We start from the raw sequence: 23,968 nt of genomic DNA on the forward strand, positions 1-23,968 counted from the left end.
ATTCATTCAGAGCATCATTCATTCAGAGGCTATAGTCTGGCCGTCCTGAGATGCTCCTAGAGTTGTACCATGTGGCTCTGGGGCTCCCATGAATTATGTATGTGGCAGAGAGGTTTTCTGAACACTTACCTCATTTTTCTCTTTCTTTTTTTTAATCCAATGTGCTCCTAGGATATTACTATTTAATGACTTACCCCTCTTGTATCTAATCCATTTGGATCCACCATCAACGCCTGGGAAGGGCAGTCTGGCCATTTACCATCATTGGATCCTTTGCTCTATGTCACTCAACAAATAGGTACCAGCACTCCAGTCTATGCCTCTCAGTGGGCTTTCCTTCTCTTGTTTTGAAGGGCAGGCATGGAGAATCCTTTCTTAGTTACAATCCCATGACTCACAGGGGTACAAAGTCTATCAAGATCTGCTGAAACAGAGAACCACTTAAAGTCATATTGGAAACTTGCATGTAGATATTCATGGCAACGTTAGTCATAATATTCAAACTCACACGTCCATCCACTGATGAATGCATAAACAAAATGTAGTATATCCATTCAGAAAAATGTTATCCTGCCACAAACAGGAATGGTTTCCTGACACCTGCTACAACATGGTAGAACCTTGAAAACGTGATGCTAAGTGAAAGAAGTCAGACATGAAAGGCCACATGTTGTATGATTCCATGTATCCAAATGTTCAGAACAGGGAAATCTAAAAAAATTTTTTTTCAAAGATTTTATTTATTTGTCAGAGAGAGAGAGAGAGAGCACAAGCAGGGGGAGTGGCAGGCAGAGGGAGAAGCAGGTTCCCCACTAAGCAAGGAGCCTATGCGGGACTCAATCCCAGGACCTAATCCCAGGACCCTGGGATCATGACTTGAGCTGAAGGCAGATGCTTAACTGACTGAGCCACCCAGGCGCCCCAGAACAGGCAAATCTAGCAGACAATAGATTAGTGGTTGCCAGGGGTGGAGGTAGGAGGTTGGGGAGTGACTGCTCATGGATATGGGGTTTCTTTTCAGGGTAATGAAACTGTTCTAAAATTAGGTAGTGGTGGTACTCACACCAGTAGCTCACTCTGCATTTTTACCATGCCTTTCACCCAACACACTTTCCAGCACCCTACGTTGGATAACGATGATACCTTCTGGGAAAACTCTGGGCTTCCAAGAAACTGCCATATAAGAACGCAGCTCACCTTGCTCAGCAACAGGAACCCTGGAGTCGGCTCAGCTCAACTCCCACAATCACCTCCATGAGGCGAGATGTTTATTTTTTTGATCCTGAGATACCAAAGGATGACCTGGATTTCTGCTTAGCAGCCTGGTACAACCACCACACAGGGACATTCAAGAACAAAAGTGAGATACTCTTACACCAGGAGACCATCCAGGAGACCCACAGAATCATCAAGATCCAATTCCCTGGAGAACTTTTACCCCCTCCTCCACCACCTTCCATCACTTCCCGAGCTAACATCAGACACTGGATCAACCTGAAGAAGGAGTCTATCCACAGCATTCAGGGATCCATTGTGTCCCCTCACACCGCGGCCACCGATGGAGGCTATTCCCGAAAGAATGATGGTGGCTTCTTCTCTACCTAATGTTGACAGGTCCCTGGACTAATTAATCATAGTGGAACATCCTGAGGCCCACCTCCATTAAATAGAGTTGTGCTGGAAAAAAATAAAATAAGGGGCACCTGGGTGGCTCAGTCGTTAAACGCCTGCCTTCGGCTCAGGTCATGATCTCAGGGTCCTGGGATCGAGCCCCGCATCGAGCCCCGCATCGAGCCCCGCATCGGGCTCCCTGCTCGGCAGGAAGCCTGCCTCTCCCTCTCCCCCCTCCACCCTGCTTGTGTTCCTGCTCTCGCTGTGTCTCTCTCTGTCAAATAAATAAGTAAAATCTTTAAAAAATAAATAAATAAAAAATAAAATAAAATTAGGTAGTGGTGACGGTTGCACAACTCTATGAATATACTGAAAACCACTGAATTGTACACTTTTATTTAAAAGGATGGATTTTATGGTGTATATATCAATAAAACTGTAGAAAAGTTTAAAAATCATATCAGAATCACAGAACTTTAGAGATGAGTTCAGGGGTCTCTAGACACCTTCCTCCTTTTACATATGAGAAAAATAAGGTTCTAAGCAGTTGCTTGATTGTCCACCATCACAATAGTCTGTTAATTGCACCACTGTGATTCACTTGTTAGGGAGAAGGTGTTTTAGTGAGAGTACAAATCACATGTATGGGGCTGTTGCTGTACCCAAGAGACAGTACTCTCGGCAAATTACATTTCCCAATGCAAAGTGCAGTTTTGGTATATTCCTGAACTTCTATTACACTGAAGGCAGTTGTTTACGCCCACCTCCCAGGGAGTTAGCATATTAAGTTGTTAGAATGTTTCAAGCCTGGCTGGCCAGCCTGGGTGGCTCAGTTAGTTGGTCAAGCATCCAACACTTGATCTTAGCTCAGGTCTTGATCTCATAGTTATGAGTTCAAGCCCCGTGCTGGGCCCCACACTGGCCATGGAGCCAATCTTAAAAAAAAAACAAACAAAAAAAAACAAAACACCTGGTCACCTGTCTCCCTTCTGATCTTCTCTCCAGTGACAGGCCCATCTCTCCTAATACCTTTAGCTCGCGCACTTAAAAAGAATAAACTATCAGAAACACAGAACTGTATTAATTAAACAATACAATGAACACTTTAAAGGATACTTTCATCCCACCTCTAGGCCAATAAGGGCAGAATTACAGAAAAAGGAATGGAAGAAAGAGAAACAAGGACGTAAGGAAGAACTCCAGAGATGAGGACAAAGACCAGGGTCTCCTCTGCTCTATATCTAGGTACAATAGCTCTGAATCCTGAGATTTACTGAGACAATTCTCCCCCAGATGAAATGGCCCCTACTTTGTTAACCTTGGAGGCAACATTCCCTAAGGCCTCCTGAGTTCTAAAATTCCCTTCATCCAGGATCTTAAGAGTGGAAGGAAGGAGCAGACCAACACTTCCAGTAAGAACACTTGCTATGGGTCAGATAAAACCTGGAGGCTCCCTAAGGACCCTGGAGCAATGAGGGAAGACAGCGGCTGGGCGCAGGCCACAAGCACTGTCTCGTCAGGACCACTGTGGCCTTTAGCATGGCTGGAATTTAATAAAGCTCTGCTCTGCAGACCCTCCCGTGATCGCTTCTCCCTGCCATCGGCAGCCCCTGTCCTGCTCTGCCATTTGACTGACCTGGCCCCACAGAGAACGGGCCCGGCCATGAAACGCTACATTTAGGCTTGTGCTTGGGCAATGTTGACTGTGCTGCTTTATTAAACAAAGTTTTTCAGAGACCAAAACTTCATTTTTCTAAAGTAGAGATTTATCTATTGAAAACACATCCCAACCACCAAACTGGGCAATTCTCCTAAATTTTATCCCCTCAAGGACATGAAACTTGAGTCAAATAATCAAGGAGTCTACATTGGGCACCTGCTGTGGGTCAAGTATGAATTCCATCACTCACAAGGATTTCACATACATAATAAGCAGAAGGCTGGTGTAAGGGGAAGGGAACGGATGAGAGGGTGTTGCTGTTAGGATTGTGATGAGGTTATAGCAGACACCACTGGTTCTCACCCCCCACCCCTGACGGAACCCCTCACCCTTGCTGAGACCACTCCAATATGGTAATTCCAAGTCCCTCAGCAGGAATCGGTTCAGAATCTCAGCCCAGCAATGCATGGCCTTGACCTGGGTCTGGTATTGATCATGAGCTGGGCACATGGTCCCATCCTATCGACAGAAAAGACTTTGTTCCATGGCTGGGGGAGGAGCCTCTCTCCCACTGGATGTGAACAAGGGAGCCCGTTGTCCCAGCTGCTGAAGAGGGAAGCCCCTGTGAGGACAAGGCAAACACATAAAGCAGAACTAGGATCTGGAGAAACTGAGCTAGGGCCCTGCCCGGACCATACCTGGGGCCGAGTATACTCTAGACGTCCTGCCGTTCTGCATATCATACATTTCTTTACTTCTTTTGTTGTTTTTTTAAATCATGGTATAGTACACGTAACTTAAAACTTACCGTCTTAACCATTTTGAAGTGTACGGTTGAGTAGCCTTAAGTATAAGACACGCTGAGTGCTACCCATCCCAGCCCTGCCAACCACCGTTCTACTATTTTTTTTTTTTTGCTTAAGAGTTTATTTATTTATTTGAGAGAGAGAGAGAGAGAGAGCACAAAGGGAGAGTGAGCAGAGAGCCTGATGTGGGACTCGATTCCAGGACCTTGAGATCATGACCCAAACCTAAGGCAGATGCTTAACCGACTGAGCCACCCAGGCATCCATCTACTTTCTGTCTTTTTGACCAGTCTAGGTACCTCACCTAAGTGGGATCTTATAGTGTTTGTCCTTTCATGACTGGCTTATTTTACTCTGTATAAAGTCCTCCAGGTTCATCCATGTTGTCGCATGTGTCAAATTTTCCTTCCTTTTGTAAAAAATTTTATTTATTTTAGAGAGAGAGAGAGTGTGTGCACATGCACAAGGAGGGAGGGGGGACAAGCAGACCCTGCACTGAGTGTGGGGCTCAACATGGGGGCTCGATCTCACAACCCTGGGATCATGACCTGAGCCAAAACCAAGAGTCAGTCGCTTAACCAACTGAGCCACCCAGGCACCACCCCAGACTCTCCTTCCTTTTTAAGGCTGCATAAGATTCCATTGCGTAGATGTGCCACATTTGGTGGACCCAAGCACGCATCTGTTGATGGACACATGGGGGTTTCCACCCTGGCTGTTGGGAATAATGTCGCTCTGAACATGGTGTACAAATATCTGAGTATTCCTTTTCTTTTAAGCATTGAAAGCTAGTTTGAGTCATGGGCACAATTTGCTGCAGAGCTCAGTACTGGATTGCTGGTTGTTGGAGCTGTATCATAGTTCAACTTCTTCCTCTGCCCAATCCCGTTCTCCCGTCTTCCTTTCACAAGCATTGATCTCCAGTAAATATCTTGCCTCCCTATTTCTATGGAAATGTCCCAAATAAACATCTCTCTGCCTTTGTCTACCACCCTCCACCTTACCCTGACCCTACTTCTCTGGGCATCAGGCACATGGAACTCTCTTCAATCCTCCATCTGAAGCCTCCAGGCATCTAGACCCTCTCCAAGGACCTTCCCAAAGCCTCTGAGAAAGGAACACATTGGCAAAACCAGTCCAGCCCAGAGATTAATGTAGGCTGAACTGGCTCCTGAGGCTTTTTATGTTGGAGGCGAGGCTTGTTACTCGGTCCACCTCCAACAGATGGCGTTGGAGGTCAAGCGGTCCTTCCATCGCATTCCAGGTGACCTCTGGTCGCTGCCATTGTGCTTGTTTCGAAGGATTTTAGGAAGACTGTCTATCCCATCATGTCTGGTTTATGCAAAAGCAATGCGAGTGTTGGAAGGTAAGAAACAATCAGAAAGGGGATATAGCTAAGAGGAGAAAGGGAGAGATGATTAAAAATAATTGATCAGTGTGGAGAAGTTGGAACCCGGGTGCACTGGGGGTGGGAAAGCAAGATGATGCGGCCCCTGAGGGAACAGCGCGGCAGTTCCTCAGAAAATTGCAGCTCGATTTACCAGATGATCCAGCCATTCCACTTCTGGGTATACACCCCACGGAACTGAGAACAGGGACACCAACAGATTTTTTTTTTTCAGATATTTGAACATCTGTGCTCAGAGCGGCATTATTCACAACAGCCAACCCCCCCATCCCACACCCCATCCCCCGCGCCCATCAACAGATGCATGGATAAACACCATGTGGTATATATGCACAACGGAGTAGTATTCAGCCCTTAGAAAGAAAGGAAATCCCGACACAGGCAACAACATGGATGGACCTGGAGGATATGCACCTAAGCCAGTCACAAAAAGACAAATACCGGGCACCTGGGTGGCTCAGTTGGTTGAGCAACTGCCTTCGGCTCAGGTCATGATCCTGGAGTCCCGGCATCGAGTCCCGCATCGGGCTCCCAGCTCAGCGGGGAGTCTGCTTCTCCCTCTGACCCTCTTCCCTCTCGTGCTTTCTATCTCTCATTCTCTCTCTCAAATAAAATCTTTGAAAAAAAAAAAAAGACAAATACCACAGGACTCCACTTATGTGAGATCCTTAGAATAGTCAGATTCAGGGAGACGGAGAGTAGTGCGGGGGGCGGGGGATGGAAACGGGGAGTAGTTGTTTCATGGATATAGGGTTCCAGTTCTACAAGATGCAAAAAGTTCTGGACATAAATGGTGGTGAGGGTCATACAACACTGTGGATGTATTTAATGCTACTGAGCTGCTTACTTAAAAATGGTGAAAATGGGGACGCCTGGGTGGCTCAATTGTTGAGCGTCTGCCTTCGGCTCGGGTCATGGTCCCAAGGTCCTGGGATCCGGTCCCGCATCGGGCTCCCTGCTCCGCGGGAAGCCTGCCTCTCCCTCTGCCATCCCCCAGCTTGTGTTCCCTCTCTCGCTGTGTCTCTCTCTGTCAAATAAATACAATCTTTTAAAAAAATGGTGAAAATGGTGAAATGTTATGTGTATTTCCCTACAATACAAAACAACTGAAGGCGGTGAGCGAATGTTGGGGAGCAGGTGTGGGAACTGCTCTGGAGGACAAAGATCCAGTCGTACAACATGTTACAATTGCTGGGCCTATGGGACCAGCAGCAATTAGAGGCACAAGGGACACGGATGGAATAGACATTCCTTACAAGTCGCACTATTGGTAGCATACCAGAGAAAAGTTCAGACACTCCTTTGAAATGATGCATTCATTTCAATGTTTAAAGAGAAGGTTAGCTGTTTTCTAAGGAGAATAAAATATCCCACATTAGAATACCAATATAAGTACTGCTGTGTAAGTGTCAGCTTAGCCCTGGGCTCCAGACACAGATTAGTTATTTACCTCACAGGAGGGGCAGATTTTGTTGGAATGTGTGTGTGCACCTACAAGGAGGGAGCCTGAGGGACAACCAATGCTCCAAAACCTGGGCTCCATGTACAGGTGCTCTGGGTGTGCCCTGCACAAGGGCACCTCCTATACATGGATGCCATTCCCACTACAGATATCTTCATTATTTTGCAAAATATTTAAATTTTTATTACAATTGTATTGACTCCAATGATGAGTGATACATAAATGTATGTTTTAACAATGTTCCAGCAATAATGATAAAGTGGGGGTTTTTTTTTGCAAAATTAGTGTGCACACTTATTAAAAGAGGAACGAAGTCTTATTCTAACAGGATTGATATCGATCATTCCACTTGGAATTTCAAAGAAGGAAAAAGCTTGACAAGAGAAAAATCTTGTTGGTCTATATCTGACATAGCTTATGCTTCTAAACAAGGAGCTCTCTTTCTGCCCTGATTGGTGACTATTTTCAAATTAAGCAAATCTTCTCTGGGCACTAACTCACACATTGCCTAACCTGACACTTTGCACTGTGGTTTCTCTCCTGGGTCAGAACTGTATTGCTGAGTTCCCAAATAACAACTGCAAGCACTTTGATTGTGTAATAACTTGCATTTCATCTCCGCTATCCAGAAAGCAAATATTACCTAGACAGAAATTAGAAACTACTTTGTACCGGTTTACTATTTTAGATTATAAAAATTGTTTATTTGGCTGAGGGAATTTTGTCAGTACAAAAATTCAGTGCCATAATGTAATGTGAGTAAACAGCAAAACTGCCGTTTCCGTTTTACAAAAGCAAGACCTGTATGCAAGACTACTGTATAGCAAATTATTGTATCATGGTGATTTTGTTTTTATTTATTGTGATTTAAAATTCATGTTTCTGTTAGCTTGCATTTCATATTTGGACATTTATACATGGTTTATACATTACATGGAACGATTTTATGTTTTTGCTAGTGCTATTATTGACATATAAATAACATTAATTAAAATCCTTTTTTAACTTAAGAAAGGGGGACCTTTTACCACTTAGGCCTAAGCCTATTGATAGCCCTGCTGTTGGCAAATTCATCCTCACTCTTGGGTGGGGTGGGGAGGAGCACATGAAACATAGGTTATTGATGATGAGTGTGGAAAGAAATGTCCAACATTCCCCCCCAAAATTCTGGGCCAATTCAGGAGCAAACTCCATGTAGCCAGGCCAGAGGAAGGAAATAAGTCCCCCAGTGGAGTTCCCGGGAGAAGCTAGGGTGCAGGCTGAGGAATGAAGATGTATGCCTCTCTGGGGGGATTTGGAGAAAAGTCAGCAGATTCGCAGCCCGGAAAGAGGTGGACAAGTGCAGAGCCTTGTGACTTTTAGGGAAATGCTGGGACTGGGCAGTAGAAAGGGAACAAGATAAAGTACCCCCGGTGAGCAGCCAGCCCCCTACGGAAGGGAGTCAGCCTATCAGGGGCTCAGGTGCCTGTGAGCAGAACCATTCAGACCCAATGCCCCCAGATTGAGAAACAACAGAAGAAACAACTTGTCCCTGAGGCCTGCGGATCCAAGGAGAGCATGCACCGGAAGGGGATGTGCCAGGAAGGCGGGCACACGGGAGGCAGGATGCTGTGCAACAGGGACTAAGAAACAATCATAGAGTCGATTAGAAGGTGGCCTGCTTTTTTATTATCACCATGCGCTGGTAATTTTAAACAATGTCAGAAACAAAATGCTCCTCTCCCCAAATCTATTGCTTGTCCAAGTTGTAAAATAGTGCTGCTACTCTTGAATGTAATAAATATCTCTAAGATTGGAATTCACCCATTTTAAATGTTGCCTTTAATACACATCCTATTCTACATGGAAGTTGATTTGGAGAACTCTTCCGGCATAGAGTCAATCAACACACGCGGACTCAGCTCGAGTTACTGTGGTTCCCCAGGACTCACATTATTAAAAGTAAGTCACCAGTTGACATCTGTGGACCACTTCATTCAAAAGCAGAATTCAACATTCTTCTCAAGCTCACATGGGCCATTCACCAAGATAGACCACATTCTGGGTCATAAAACACACCTTAACAAATTTAAAAGGCTAGAAATCATAAATTGTCTGCTTCAGACCACAATAGAACTAAACTACACACCAGTAATAGAAAGATAGCTGGAAAATCCCAAAATGCTTGGCGATCAAACAGCACACTTGTGAATAACCTATGAGTCAAAGAAGATACCTCAAGAAAAATTTATTCTACTCAATTTTGTTGTGATCCTAAAACTGCCCTAAAAATAAAGCCTATTAACAACAACATCGAAAAATCGTAGGACAGTGATTGTTCAGACAAGAAACAGAACTCGAGTGACTTGATTTCTATCATTGTATGTCGCCGCTTGGAATTTTTATTTGTTAAAGATTAATTTAAAGTTAATTTAGATGAATTTTGAAGTTTAATTTTAAGACAAATTGGTTTAAATTGGTTTTAAAATTAAAATTGAATTTTTTAAATTTAAAATTTAAAACACACACTATTTCCAACAGGGAAGCACAGAGGGAACTGCGAGGTGTGGTATTTTTATTTAGTAAGGGCAAATTTTAATTCATACGTGAAATAATCTGCTGAATTTAAATAAAATCTTTTAAAAATGTAAATTTCTTCCTTTTCAAATTGTCAGTCGCTTGTTTTAAAACGAACGAAGGAAAGAGCGATCATTCCTGATGATTACATGGGTATGACTGAAAATATCTGTCGTACCCGGGAGGGGGTCAAGCTCTTGGTCGCGGCTGCTCAACCTGAAGATGAAATCTTCCGCCCAGCGCCGCCGCGCCCACCTCTGGCTGTGCGCCGGGGTCCCGCAGACGGTGCCCCGGCGGCCGCTGGGCTCCGGGACGCGGGCGCGCGCTCGGACAGGACCGCGCAGTCCGGGCCGTGCCCGGGGAGGGCCGGGAGGGGCGGCGGGAGACGCGCCGCCAGGTCCTGGGGGAAACCATGGCAATTGCCCGCCCCATGACTCCTGTCTGCGGTTACCGTCCGCCTTGTTTCTGCACGGCAGCATTGCAAAACTGACTTCTACTGATACGCTATCTCAGTCTCCTTGGGTTTGCACAGGGGGACCCCGGCCCCCCGGCCCCAGGGGGCTGACAGCATCCAGTTCTCATAGGAACAAAATCGCCTGGTGAGAGCAGGAGAGCAGGAGAGCCTGGCCGGTAAAGCGCAAGCGAGCACTCCGGGCGGGTGGAGATGAGGACCCGGGCGCTCGGGCTCCGGGCTGGGGGCGCACGGCCGCCGAGCATCCCTGCATCCCTGCACCTGCGTCCCGGGAGCGGCCGTTCGGAAAGGCGGAGGCGATCCGCCCCCACATGCCGTCCCCACATGCGTCCTGCCTAGGAAGACGCCCTGACAAGACAAATTCAGATTTAAGACAAATCGTGTCACTTCGGCGCACTTAACAGAACCGCCAGGACCCACCTTTTGGATTCTGGTGGATGTGGCTGCTGCTTGTTTGCATGCAAATCACCCACAATGCCCTGAGCAGCATGGCCCGGAGCTCTTTTAATTCCATTGAAGAGGGAAAGCCTTTTTTCCCCGATAAAGTTGTTTCATGTTTTTGTCTTTAAAATACGTGGTTTATATATAAAGCTTATATTTATACATTTAAAAGTAATCCTTACTATAATCACCATAACTGTGGAGAAGATGGAACTTTGGAGACTTATATAAATGGCAGTGCGGTCATTTGTTCTGGCTGGTCCGAGTGCAGTGGTGTTTACAATTAATTGATCACAGCCAGTTACAGATTTCTTTGTTCCTTCTCCACTCCCACTGCTTCACTTGACTGGCCTTTTGCTGCGGGGGCGGGGAGGAAAAAAATATATATATATTTTTCCCCCTACAGGCCAGCCAAGTACTAGCTCCTGCCCGACGGTTTCTTAAACACACCGGTAAACGCATTGTGCACGACGACGACCTGCCAGCAGAGATGACTACTGGACAGCAGCATATTGAGCGTTTATGGGTCTGCATGGATCATGCTGAAAAAGAAGGTCCTCTTGTCTCCAGATTGTTTCTTGAGAAGAGGGAGAGCCAGGGTTTAGGTGACCTAGGGAATGAACCATGCCTCATGCGCCTCCTTATCCCCAGTGTCAGGTGTGCAGGAGAGAGGGCAGGAGAGTAAGGGGTAGCATAGTGCAGTGGAAAGAGCACAAGCAAGTTGCAAACTAATTTGCATAGCATGCTTCTGTGTCACTCTATAAAGCAAAACAATGTACGTATCTGTAAGTTTGTCTGTGTTCACAGAAAACACAGAGAAAGGTGACAAAGGAAATCTCAAGGCTGTAATGGCATGGCAGAAGGGATGTTTTACTGTTCTGAGCCCTAGACAAATTGCCCATGCAGCTTTATGCATTCCGCGGTCTCTGTGGTTCATGGTATTAGCTCGAAGCCCTGGGCCCACCAAGCTTTACTTTTCTAGTAAAACATCAAGATTTTGGTATTGAAAAAAATCCCCTTTCTCTTTTCACATTCCAGGTTTTTGCAAATCAAGATCGTTTTGGCTTCAAACTATAGTGTACGCAATGATAGCAGAATATACCATGCAATATTTGGGATATACTTATACTAAAAAAATGATTGTTATCTTAGCATCTTGTATTTTATTTGGCAACCCTATCTTAGTCACATGAGTCTTGGAAAGAAGTAACCCTGAACTCTTCTCTTTCTGGAGTTGTTCTATTACTCTGGGCTGGCCATTCATTATTGCTTTGCAGGGATTATTATCTGGTTAGGAATCCTCGGGAGAGGAGATACATATCATCAAGACTGATGGGATTACGCAGTCCCCTAGCCTATGGGATGAGATTTTCCTAGGGTCAGAGAAATTGGCTCTGCTCTCAAGTGTCTCTGTGTCTATGTTCACATTTATTCCACCACCAATTACTTATATCCCCTGAACCTTGTCTCGTGTTATTACCTAGATTTGCATTTGAAGGCCATGTTTCCATTGATTGGGACACTACAGCACTTGGTTTATGGCTTTGTTGCCATTGTTTCTTTGTCAGTTTTTTTTTAAGATTTTATTTATTTATTTGAGAGAGAGAATGAGATAGAGAGAGCATGAGAGGGGGTAGGGTCAGAGGGAGAAGCAGACTCCCTGCTGAGCAGGGAGCCGGATGCGGGACTCAGTCCCAGGAGCCTGGGATCATGACCTGAGCCAAAGGCAGTTGCTTAACCAACTGAGCCACCCAGGTGCCCGGTATTTTGTTTGTTTGTTTTGTTGTTGTTGTTGTTGTTTTATGATTTATTTATTATTTGAGAGAGAGAGAGCAAGTTTGGGGGAGGTAGAGAATCTCAAACGGACTCCCAGCTGAGCACAGAGCCCGACGCAGGGCTGGCTCCCAGGACCCTGAGATCAGGACCTGAGCCAAAATGAAGAGTTGGAGGCTTAACAGACTGAACTACCCAGGCACCCCACTTTGTGGGTTTTTCATTGGAGGGTAGCAGAGAGATCGCTTGAAGAAGAAAGGTTATGCTGGTCCCACAAGTAACAAACTCTTTGGTGGGCTCTGAGTTACCCATGTGTTCTCAGAGCCTCAGTTTCTTCATTTGTGAAATGGTAATGTCTGCCACACTAACCTAACTGGGTTGTAAAGCATATTGTGAAATAAATAATATGAAAATATTTTGCACCTTATAAAATACAATACAAACATAGGGTTTTCTTTGACAAATGTACAGCATTGGCCGTGGCCAACAGACTGTTTTCTCAGAGTATCACTTATTATTCTTCAGACATGATAATCCTGTGTTAATTGCTGGTATATGATGATAGCATCATCAATTGGCTTGAACGATCCACTGTAAGTAAGGTGGTTCGCCTTCTATGTGTTTATCCCTTACCGAGGAAGCAGTGAGGTATACAGGAAAGGACGTAAGATTTAGATTGAGAACACTCACCGGGAGCCCTTGGTCTCTCTAAATCCTAGGGTGCTGCTCTTAACGCTGCTGCCTTACCTCCCTGTGGAGTCACCTTGAGACTACCCAAGACAGTAATCACCGAAGCATTAGGGAAATCCAGTGTGTTCTCAAGGTACCTTGGATTGCCTACACCTACCTATGAGAACAAACCAAATAGCTTCCTTTATTAGATACACATTTGTGTCCAGCACATGGTACTACACTTTGTTTCTGATGCTGTTAGGAATTACACTTCCGGGGCGCCTGGGTGGCTCAGTCCGTTAAGCGTCTGTCTTCCGCTCAGGTCATGATCCCAGGGTCTTGGGATCAAGCCCGGCGTCGGGCTGCCTGCTCTGTGGGAAGTCCACTTCTGCTTCTCCCTCTCCCTCTCCCTCTGCCTGGTGCTCCGCCTACTTGTGCTCTATCAAATAAATTAATAAAATCTTAAAAAAGAAAAAAAAGGAATTAGGAGAAAGGTGAATCAGTGTTATGGCCCCTACTTTCAGATGAGGAGGCAGCTGACTAGGTTTCCCACGGTTACACAAGAACATAAGGGCAGAACCAGGATGACAAAGTGGCTCTGAGGCTTCACCTGGGTGTCCCACAATATACTCTGCCCTTCTCTACCTTCTTCTCTGTTTTCAGACTCTTGGATTTGGTTTTTCTTCTTCCAAAATGTTTCCTTCTTCAGAATGTTCATATCTCTTCAAGACTTAACAGGATTGTCAACTTTGAAATGTCTCCTGATTTTGCCTATTAAGTGTTGTATCATCAAATATTAGTCTCTCATTCTACTGATATTCAAAACATTTAAAAATCCTTACATATCTTCAAAGACTTTTCCTTTGGTTTTTGTTTTGGCTTGGTTTGGTTTGCAAATGACATAAGGAATGTAGAAATCAAATAAAACCCCACTCTAAAATAGAACTACCTGATAATCCAGCAACTGCACTACTAGGTATCTACCCAAAGGACACAAAAATACAGATTCAATGGGGGACATGCACCCGGATGTTTATAGCAGCATTATCAACAATAGCCAAACTGTGGAAGCAGCCCAAGTGTCCATCCGCTGATGAATGGATAAAGATGTGTGAGATACACACACACACACACACACACACACACACACACACACACTGGAATGTTACTCAGCCATCAAAAAGAATGAAAGCATGTCATTTGCAACAACATAGATGGAGCTAGTGTATTATGTTAAGTGAAATAAGTCAGAGAAAGACAAATACCATATGATTTCATTCACGTGGACTTTAAGAAACAAAACAGATGAATACAGGGGAAGGGGAAAAAAGAGAGACAGAGAGAGAAAGGGAAACAAACTGTAAGAGACTCTTAACGATAGAGAACAAATTGAGGGTTGATGGGGGGAGGTGGGTGGGTGATGGGCATAAAGGAGGGCACTTGTCATGATAAGCACGAGGTGGTGTATGTAAGTGATGAACCACTGAATTCTGCTCCTGAAACCAATATTGCACAGTATGTTAACTAACTAGAATTTAAATAAAATTTGGAAAAGAAAGGAAAAAAACCCCAGTTACTGGCATGTAGCAGCTATTCAGTAAATATTTGTTGAATGAAAAAAGAACCTACTCTATTAAAAAGTGGGAAAGATAAAAGCCTTTTTATTTCCTTTCCTCGATCTCCTAGAATATATACTATCCCCACCCTATTTCCTTTCCTTGATCTCTTAGAATATATACTATCTTCATCATCTCTATTTGATTTTGGGGGCAGGGAGGAGGGTCTGTGTTGGCTTCCCCAAATTCATCATAAGCTCCTCAAGGGAAAAGACTATATTTAAAAATGCTTTTTTGTATCCCCAGCTCTTATTTCAATGATACAAACATAGCAGCACTACTTTGTAGTGTTGACTTAAAATTTTTAAATAGAAAAAAGGGGCAACGTATTTAATATGTAGAGGGGGTCAGCTCTGCAAAAGACTAGTCGAGTGCAGTAGTGAGAAGGGGGGAAAGAGTAGAACAAGGAGTTCGATCTGTAACTGACTGTGAACAATCAATTGAGATAACTCACTACCTTCGGACCAGCCAAGAGCTGGGGCGACTGCTTGGAGTATTTAAAGCTGAAGGATTTGTTCCTTTTTAGCTTACAGTGACATTTCGGTTATTATTTAGAAATAATTATGTTTACAGTATCGATTATATGCATCCTCTAAGAGTTCCTCAGTGCATCTAGTTATCAAGGATAGCATAAATGTATTTGACAACCAGAATCAGAAGCACTGCTGAGCATCCTGGGAAAGAGAATGCAAAATTAGCATCTCGGGGCGTCTCTTTTCAAGTCCTGTTTGTCTAGAGCAGCCCCGCCAGCCTAGGGTTCTGGGAGAGCTGCCCAATCAGCAATGACCTCCTTTGGCTGTTTACCTCATGTGACCCGAGGGACAGCCGCTGTGAGGTATGGAGGTGGAGCGGATTGTCTGTGCTTCCCTGGATCTGTAACCCCCACCACCGCCCCCGGAGCTCCACGCCCTGGAAGAAGCCGCTCTTCCATCCTCGCAGAGTCTGCTCCCTTCAGAAGGGCAGAGATGCCTCCCCCATTGCCCAAGATCCCCATCCTCCTCCTTCAAAACCCCAACTGATAAAAAACAGAAACCACTACAGGAACAGGAGGAGAAGGCATCTGCAACACCCCCAAACCCTTGGATGCTGCTTAGAACTTCAGAAATTAAAGGGACAAAGGACAGAAGCCCAAGGTCAGAAGCAACGGTGAAGGCAAGTGGAAAAGATTTCTGTAAAAGTGTCAGAAAGACACTCAGAAAGACCCAAAGTTCAATGGGTCTTTGAATGCACCCTCAATGCAAAGACCAGCCAGAGGACGCAGGGAGGAATGTGGAGCAAGCAAGCATAGGAATATTCTGGAACAGAAGGTGCAGGGCAGCAGAGTTTGGAGCTCCGTTTTGCTCCCTAGGAAGAGCAGACCCAACTGTAAAAGTGCAGTCCAGGCGGGGGCAGGAGGGCAGGCAGCTCCCCACCCAGACAAAACACACCCCTGGGTGCTGACACGAAAGCAGAATGCCTGTCTGATTCCTTCTGGTGCCTAGTACAGTGCCTGGCACGTAGCAGGTGCTCAGTAAACATGTTGAGTGAATGAATAAATGAGAATAAAGGAGAATGAACAATCCCAGGAAACTAGACCTAGGGAAATGTCTTAATTTTCAAGAGGAGAAAAGAGAGTAAGAGTTTCATAAATTATAGACAACCTCTGAATCGCTGTTGCTTTCTAGCAAGATTCTAGAATGGATTACTAAGGAGGTAGATTTATATTGGGAGGCAAGATGAAATTAACAAGAAAAATTCACACACCAAAATAGTTAATTTCTGCTTTTACAATTGGTGTTTGACTCAACTGATTAGGTCTCTTACTGTGCCTTTGTGTGGGTTGGGTTCAGGGGGCTGGAAGTGATTCCACAATGGGGCTCAGAGGCTGCTGGTAGGGATAAATGCCATCCTGGGAGAGGGGTGCTGGTGCTGTCCCATGGGCTTGTTCCTTGGCCAGATCCTGTCTAATCTGTTTTCGTCAACCACGTGAATGAAGATGGCCCTAGATTGATGGCACCATGGGCAATATGCTGTGAGAATCAGGAAGGCACCAGAGATTTACAACATGGGCTCTTAGCACATCATCTGGGTACTAGATTTGACCATCTACCAGCAATGTGTCTTTGGACAAGTTACCTACCTTGCTTGTGCCTCAGTTTCTGATACAAACTAGCAATATAACGGACACAAATGAACAGAGCTCAAGTTCCCCTTTTCAGTTAAAAATTAAAAAAAAAAAAATCTGAGCAGATACCAGGTAAGAGAATCTTACAAAGTAAAAATGCAAACACTAGCATAGTTACACAGAAGTTGGCTGTCACTGTTCCTCTGAGGTGTGCTCTGGTCAGGTGGTAGCCAAGGCCCAGGGGACAGTTTTTAGAAAGACAACATGGCAGACTAGAGTGTGCCCAGGGGAAGGTGACCGAGGTGGTGATATACACTTCCTCGCACATTCCTGACTTCACAAAAATGCTTTCAACTGAACAGTGTAATGTTCCCAGAGAGTTAAACGTGAGTTACCACACAACCCAGAGCTCCACTCCTAGGCAGATACCCCAAGGTGTTGCAAGCAGGCACTCAAATACACACACACACACACACACACACACACACACACCCGTTCCCAGCAGCACTTTTCACAGCCGCTGAAACATGGGAACACTCTGAGCATCCAACAAAGCACGAATGGATCGCCAAAACACGCGATGTCCCTCCGGTGGAAAATTATTCAACCATAAGAAGGACACCTGCCACCCACATGGATGAACCGTGAAAACATCACGCTAGGTGGAAGGAGCCACACACAAAAGGTCACACCGTGGATGAGTCCATCGTGGATGATTCCAGAATAAGTAAATCCATAGAGACGGAGCACAGACTGGAGGTTGGTAGGCGCTGCAAGAATGACCGCTTAAAGAACATGGAGCTGCCTTTTCAGGCGAATGACACGTGTCGGGACCAGATGGAGGTGGTGGTTGCAGAACAGTGTGAGTGTGCAAAACACCACGGAACTGTAACTTACAATGGTTAATTGTATGTTCTGTGAATTCTACCTCAATGTTAAAAAATGCTTTCAACGAACTGTAGCCATTCGATTTGGTCCTCGTGACAAGCCTGTGAAGGTGTAGGATTGGCAGTGTGTTTTCTAGTCTTACGGCCGAAACAAACGAGGCTGGAAGTGGTTTGGGGGTTGTCCCCATTAGTAACTAGCTGGGCAGTGGCAGGCTGGGTCTGGAGCAGCGAGTCTGAGTCTACGATTCCTGGCCCAGGACGGCCCATCCACTGACCTCCCTGCTTCCCTGTCACCTCCCACCCTGTCCTGCAGGCTCTGAACCCTCCCCTGGGGCCATCTGTAAGTTCTGGGCTCCCTTGACCCTTCAACTTGCAGTCTCATCAACCCCACAAAGTGGGGCGGGTCCGTCCTTCCTCCCTTCCTTCCTCCCCTCCCTCCTTCCCAGGTGGGCTGGATCAGGGAGGGAGGGCCCACCTGTAGGGGGCAGGTCCGTGGGGGGTGATGCAGAGTCGCTTCTTAATGTTATCTTAAGTAAACAGTGGAGATACTAGGTTGCAAACCTTTTTGACACTCCTGTGTCTGAGCCACTCATTGCCTCCCCACCTGTTACTGCCCTGGGTCACAGGGAAATGAGTGAGCAACAAAACTGGGGTGATGCGGGGGTGGGGTGACACTTAAAATCGTATGAATATGAGAAACTGGTATACAGAGAAGTCTTCTTATGACCCACTGCCACCCACCAGGAGAGTTAGTTAGAAATCGAATGTCTCTCCTTAAGCCCCTCCTGCCTTTGAACTGGGAAAATAAAACTGTCAGCAACAACAACAAGGGGGTCCGTGGCACCCAGCTGGCGGACCCTTGCGGGCCTCAGCGGCCCCCGGCCTGAGGGTCGTGCACCGACCAGAGATACTGGCTGTTTTAGCTGACGTGGGAGCTGTAACAAACCACCACAGGCTGGGGGCTTAAACAATAGGCATGTGTTTCTCACGGTTCTGGAGGCTGGGGGTCCAAGATCCGGGCGCCAACCGATGCAGTTCTGGGCGAAGACTCTCTTCCTGGCTTGTGGATGGCCGCCTTCTCCCTGTGTCCTCACACGAGGGAGAGAGAAAGCCAGGGTCTCTTCCTCTTCTCATAAGGGCATAATCCTATCATGGGGCCCGACCCCCAAGACCTCATCTAAACCTAATTCCTCCCGGAAGCCCCACTGCCCAAAGGCCATCACCTTGGGGGTTAAAGCTTCAACATGTGGATTTTAAGGGGACACAAACACTCCGTTCATAGCACTGGTTCTTGCTTGGATTTGCTTTTTCTGAGCGGATCCGTGCCGGGGCTGGCGTGGACCCAGGAGTGAGGAGGGGCCCCCTAGGAGCTCCCCGCTGAGGCCCCCAGATTGCCGTTCTCAGCCCCTCGGGTGCAGGTGACTGCTACTCCCAGGCACAAGCCAGGCCTGGAGCCCTGAGTCCTGGCTCTCATGGCCTCGTGGACACAAACCTGGGGGCCCCTCTTCCCTGAGAACCTGCGTCCGTGGCTTGGCAGGTTTCCTCTTAATCCTTCAAAAACTCCACCTCTCTCCCCACGGTCCCACACAAGGTGCTGCCACCTGCCAATCCGCTGCTGTTGGTGCGTGTGGGGCTAGGACTCCGCCCTCACTCCAGCCACCAGACTCAGGAACTTTCCTTGAAGAGCCAGGCTACCTTTCTCTGACCTCCTAAGTGACAACCGTGTATCGTAAGCAGACCCTTTGTGAAAAGAACATGGCTCCCTCTCCACTCCTTTGGTTTTCAAACCCAGAGGAAGGGGAGCTGCGGGAAGAAGGGACAGAGAGGAGGCGGAGACGCTGTGACCAGAGTGACAATCGCAGGCCCACATGAGGAGGCTGGGAGCCTGGCAGCCACAAGGTCATGGCATCAGGAGCCTGGGCTGGTGGCAGCGAAGGGGACAGCAGAGTCGACACCCTGTGCTAAATCAGCAATGAGGGAGAGCCTGGAAATCCCAGGGCCTTGAAATAGAACACACTGACAGGAGCTTCTAACCCTCTGTGGTTTGGGGTATTTGGAAGTGCCCCGGGCCACTTCTGGGACTTGGGCAAACCTATTTCTTCTCTAGGCCTTAGGTTCCTAAAAAGGAGGGAGAAAGAAGGGTCAAGCCTTTGGCAGGAACAGCAGATTCGGGTGGGCTTGGAGCCCCCCTAGTCCAGCCCCTCAGGGAACTAGTGCTGGGGTGAGCAAAGGTGGTGGTGAGGAATGGGGTAGAGCAGGTCTCCCTGTGGGGGTGCTCCCACGGGGGCAGAGGGGTACTAGGAAGACTGACCAGCACGACTCCACCTTGGGGAGGGGACCCATGGAGCTCTCCAGCCTGGCCGAGCAGCTCTCCTGTGTTTAAATGTGAAGCATGGACCATACCCTGTTCCAGCAATCCACCTCCACGACCAAACTCAGCCCAAATTCCAACACCAGACTGAAATCTCCAGCTTTTTTGAACAAACTCGATTCTGAAGTCTCTGTTACACGTAGGGCATCCTCTGCGCTAGTTTGTTTCTTGTGATTATAGAACAGGAAAAACAAAGTGGGGTTTTCCTGAAGTCTGCAGTTTCTAACTGAATCCGGCCCTTGGAAGCCTTTTCCTTGGCCCACATAGTATTGCTACCACAATTAGAAGTAGATCCAGTATTGAAAAACTGGAAGATTGCACATTGAAATTCTGGCTTTTCTTTAAAAAAAAAACAAAAAACATCAGAACAGCAACAGCAGGGCCAGATTCCCCTGGGCAACAAGCACCCCCTTCAGGTGGGACAGAATCAGAAGTGTGCCCTGGTTGGTCAGCACCGCTCCCTATCACCCACATGGGCAGTTCACTTACCCGTCAGGCCCCCTGAACACTGGAGTTTGACTGACCTCTGACCTTGAAGCTCCCTCAAGTCTGCAGCCAACCCCAGTTATCTGTGATTTCCAGGTAGGACACTCTTGTAGCAGGCAGGGAGAGGGGGGAATTCATGATTCCTGTACACCTGTGATCGAGGTATCCGTTTTCAATCCAACCTGAGCTGAGCTCACCCTTCCTTTTTATATAGAAGAAAAGCTGGAAAGAATACAGAGGGCTTCTTTCCCACAGGATTCCTTCTGCAAGCAATAGCCATCACTTTCTAAAAGGCCCCTTCTCCACCGTACGAACAAGTGGTCCTTTGTCCGCCCAACTCTCTCTGCCACCGTATCTCCATAATCGAAGGTGGGAACACGGTGAATGGGGAACTGTGCTGGCTCTGGGGCGCGCCAAGGGCAGAGTGAGCTGTGGGAGCTGGAGGGGAGGAGGGGACCACGGAGCCCTGGCCTGCCGGGTCCTCGAGCCTGGTTGACCCAGGCATCTGGTCATTCATTCATTCAGTGTTTCGCCACTGTGTGCTCAGACCTGGCTGCCCCCCGTCGCCCTGAATGTTAGCTTTCCCAAGCCCCGTGCCAGGCAGAGCCAGCCAACTGCCACGTGGCAACTAGATGGGTTTAAAGGAGAGATGCCTTACCTTAGTCAAGGTGCCAGAGGATACACTGTCATAGTTACGTGCCCCCAGCAGAAAGGCTCTTCGGAAGACCTGTGGGTACACCTGTAACTGGCCGTGGAAGCTGTGTACTGTGATGGGCTCAGGGTCAGGTGTGTCCTTGCGCTCCCGGGGCACTTCCTGGCCCACATCCTTCACCCCAGGGCCCGTCCACATTGACAGGGGACAGAGGGGGTTAGGGGAGGTATTGATGCTTCCTCGGGGCCCAGGGGAACGGGCTGTGGAGGCGGGGGGAGTCACCGTGCAGCTCCGTGGGCCTGTGTTGTTTGTGCTAAAGAAGCCAGGTCAAGTCAGTTCCTCTCCCGCAGAGTCCCTGGAACGCTCAGGGAGGCTCTGAGAGCTCCTTCAACAAGATCCCCATTTAACATTTTAGGTATGTATGTAGGTATGTATGTATGTATGTATGTACGTATTTAGTTTTAGTATTTCCCAAGCCAATTATTAACAGAATTTGTCTTTAATGGAGCATTTATTAATCTCCTTTAGAAATGTTCTTCCAACACGTCTTAGGAAATGCTGGGGCCTTGGAAGGAACACTGGTTCTGACTTCTAGTTCCGACTTGCCAATTTACGGGCCGTATGGCTTTGGGCAAATGACTTCCTCTCCCTGACCTCCATCTCCTTCATTATGTGATGGAGGTCATGATACCTGTCTCCTGCCTACATTTCAGCGGGAGATGTGACTGTATTTGGGAGCTTCTGAAAACTGCTCGTAGGCTCCAAACCTGCTGGATCTGATTCCAGAATAGGCCAGCACCGGGGTTCACAAAGAATCTGCCATTTTATACCCACCAACAGACCCAAAGCCTCCATTTAGGGTCTACCTTGTCTGCACAATGCACGGTCAATGGCCCCATCCTGGCCCATCAGAACAGGCCAGAGAGATAAAGAGATGAGTATTTCCCACATAAATGGAAAGTCCCGAAATTTAGCATTTCAGAGCTCCGCCAAGCTTCACGTTCGTGTCTGATGTTCTGTTCACCAAGCGCCTCTCTGATGCACCGGGAATCCCATCATGAAGTTGGAGCACATGGGGTTACAATCACTTATAAGGACGGCGTGCCTTTGTTAACGAGAACTCCAAGCCTGGGACTCAGCAAGTCCCCTACCCGCGGTCATCGTGTGCCTGAGACGACCCGAGCCCGTGCACACAATACCGCTCCGGGCCCTTAACGCTTCCCTGCAAAGGTTGGGGTCTTCATCCTCCAGTTGGGAAAATCAGCCCGGAGAGGAGTTAGGTAACTTGCCCGCAGTCACACAGGCGAAGAGTAGGGTCAGCTTGGATTAGGGCTTTAATAACAGCACCCGCCAGGTCCTGGATACCTAGCAAGCACCCAGTCCGTGGCGCCTCTGCTCAGCCTTCGGGATTCGGTACGGTTATCCACGCTCAGATCTCTCCAGGTGTCCATGTACCTCCCAGATACACCACCGAGACAGTGAACGTCGAACATTCCTCAAACTTGTACATGCGACACGAACAACAGATTCCTTTATCTGATCCCTTGTCACTGTTTCCGCTGCGTGAAAGCTGCAGGGAAAAGCAAACAGGTGCTGCTCACACAAGACAGACCCGGAGCGCAGACCCTGTTTGCCAAGGAGCCTCACAGATCAACAGTGAAGAGCCGTTTCTGCGGCCGTCGGGCACATCTGATCACAGACTGGGTGCTATGTGAAATCCTTTATTTTGGCAGCACTGTGTGGTTCTGTAGGAAAAGCACTCTCAAGTGGGCAGGGGTGAAAGGTCATTCGAGGAAAGAAGGGGGATCCACAGGTAAAGAAGAAGATGCAGCAAACTTCTGGTATTTGTTCTAAGCGGGAGGGGTGCAAAGGGCCCTGAGGATACAATTCTCGTTTCTGTGCTTGAGACGGTTCCTAATTAAGGAACAAAACCTCAACTCAGAGACCTGCATGACACCAGCTTCTGGGGTCCCCTCACCTACCCCCAACTTTCCACCAGCCTGGAGCCCCTGCTGCTTAGCCTGCCGGAGCCGGTTCTCCTCAGGCAGCCCATCTCCCTGCAGCCCCCTTAGCTCCCTTGCTACCAGACCGGGTTTTCTACCGGGGGGGGGGGGCCACAGCCCAGTGACGAGGGGGCCCGCCCCCGAGCCCCGCTCTGCACGCGCCCAGGGCTAGCCGACCGCTCCTGCCCTTTCTCCGGCTGAGAAACGAGCACAGCAGCACCCGCCGCACAGATCGCCGCAGCACGCCACCGGGCAACACTTCTCAGCACGGGGTCTGGCTTTTGCTGAGTGTCCGGTAAGGATCAACTGTCACTCTCATTACTACAATTTCATTCTGATCGTCGTACCTTATCCCTGCTTCAAGTCATCAGTGGTTCCCCACCAGATTGCTCAGATAAGGTCAAACTCCCGACTTCCTGCGAGAGGCCCACCCTCCGGACCCCCAACCTCAGCCCCCCCCCCACACACACACAGCGGCCGCCCTGCCACTTGATGCCTGTCCCCTCCCAAAGGCTATGGGAAGTTCACCCCCTCCCCCTCCTCTCGGCTCCCTGTCTGCGGCAGTGTGGCTCTCCAGGCTCCCACACCCTCCAAACCCACTCCTCACCGTGGCCCCCGGTCACACGGACCGTAATCCGCTTCCTTGCCTGGCTCCTTCACCCGTCTACAAGCTCCCTAACCGACCTGGGGTCAATTCTCTCCCAGGGAACTAGTTTCTGCAGTCAACGTAGGGCCAGATCCGTCAGTCAAGATACACTTCGGCAATCTGGTTTCCAGATGTATTTCAGAACTGAACACATCTTGACTTCTGCCTCAGGGCCTCTGCCTGGTGCTCCTCTAACTTTAATGTGCATACAGATCTCTGGGATTCTGAGGGGCGCCTGGCTGGCTCGGTCCGGAGAGCATGCGACCTTCGATCTCAGGGTTGTAAGTTCAAGCCCCACGTTGGGTATAGAGATTACTTAAAAATAAAATCTAAAAAAAAAAA

General features: G+C 47.7%; 1 protein-coding gene across 1 annotated transcript; it reads left to right on the plus strand.

Moving 5' to 3' along the window:
- The first annotated feature begins 1,090 nt into the window (after window positions 1–1,090).
- Window positions 1,091–1,605, plus strand: LOC112810871 (cilia- and flagella-associated protein 276-like). Its single transcript, XM_073898630.1, has 2 exons — window positions 1,091–1,169; window positions 1,286–1,605. Exons 1-2 carry the CDS (start codon window positions 1,091–1,093, stop codon window positions 1,603–1,605), a joined length of 399 nt encoding a protein of 132 aa, XP_073754731.1.
- Window positions 1,606–23,968: the final 22,363 nt, after the last annotated feature.

This window comes from Callorhinus ursinus, unplaced genomic scaffold (assembly GCF_003265705.2).
Source record: "Callorhinus ursinus isolate GAN/ISIS: 27379988/994484 unplaced genomic scaffold, GSC_fseal_2.0 scaffold12, whole genome shotgun sequence".
In the NCBI taxonomy this organism is placed as follows: Eukaryota; Metazoa; Chordata; class Mammalia; order Carnivora; family Otariidae; genus Callorhinus; species Callorhinus ursinus.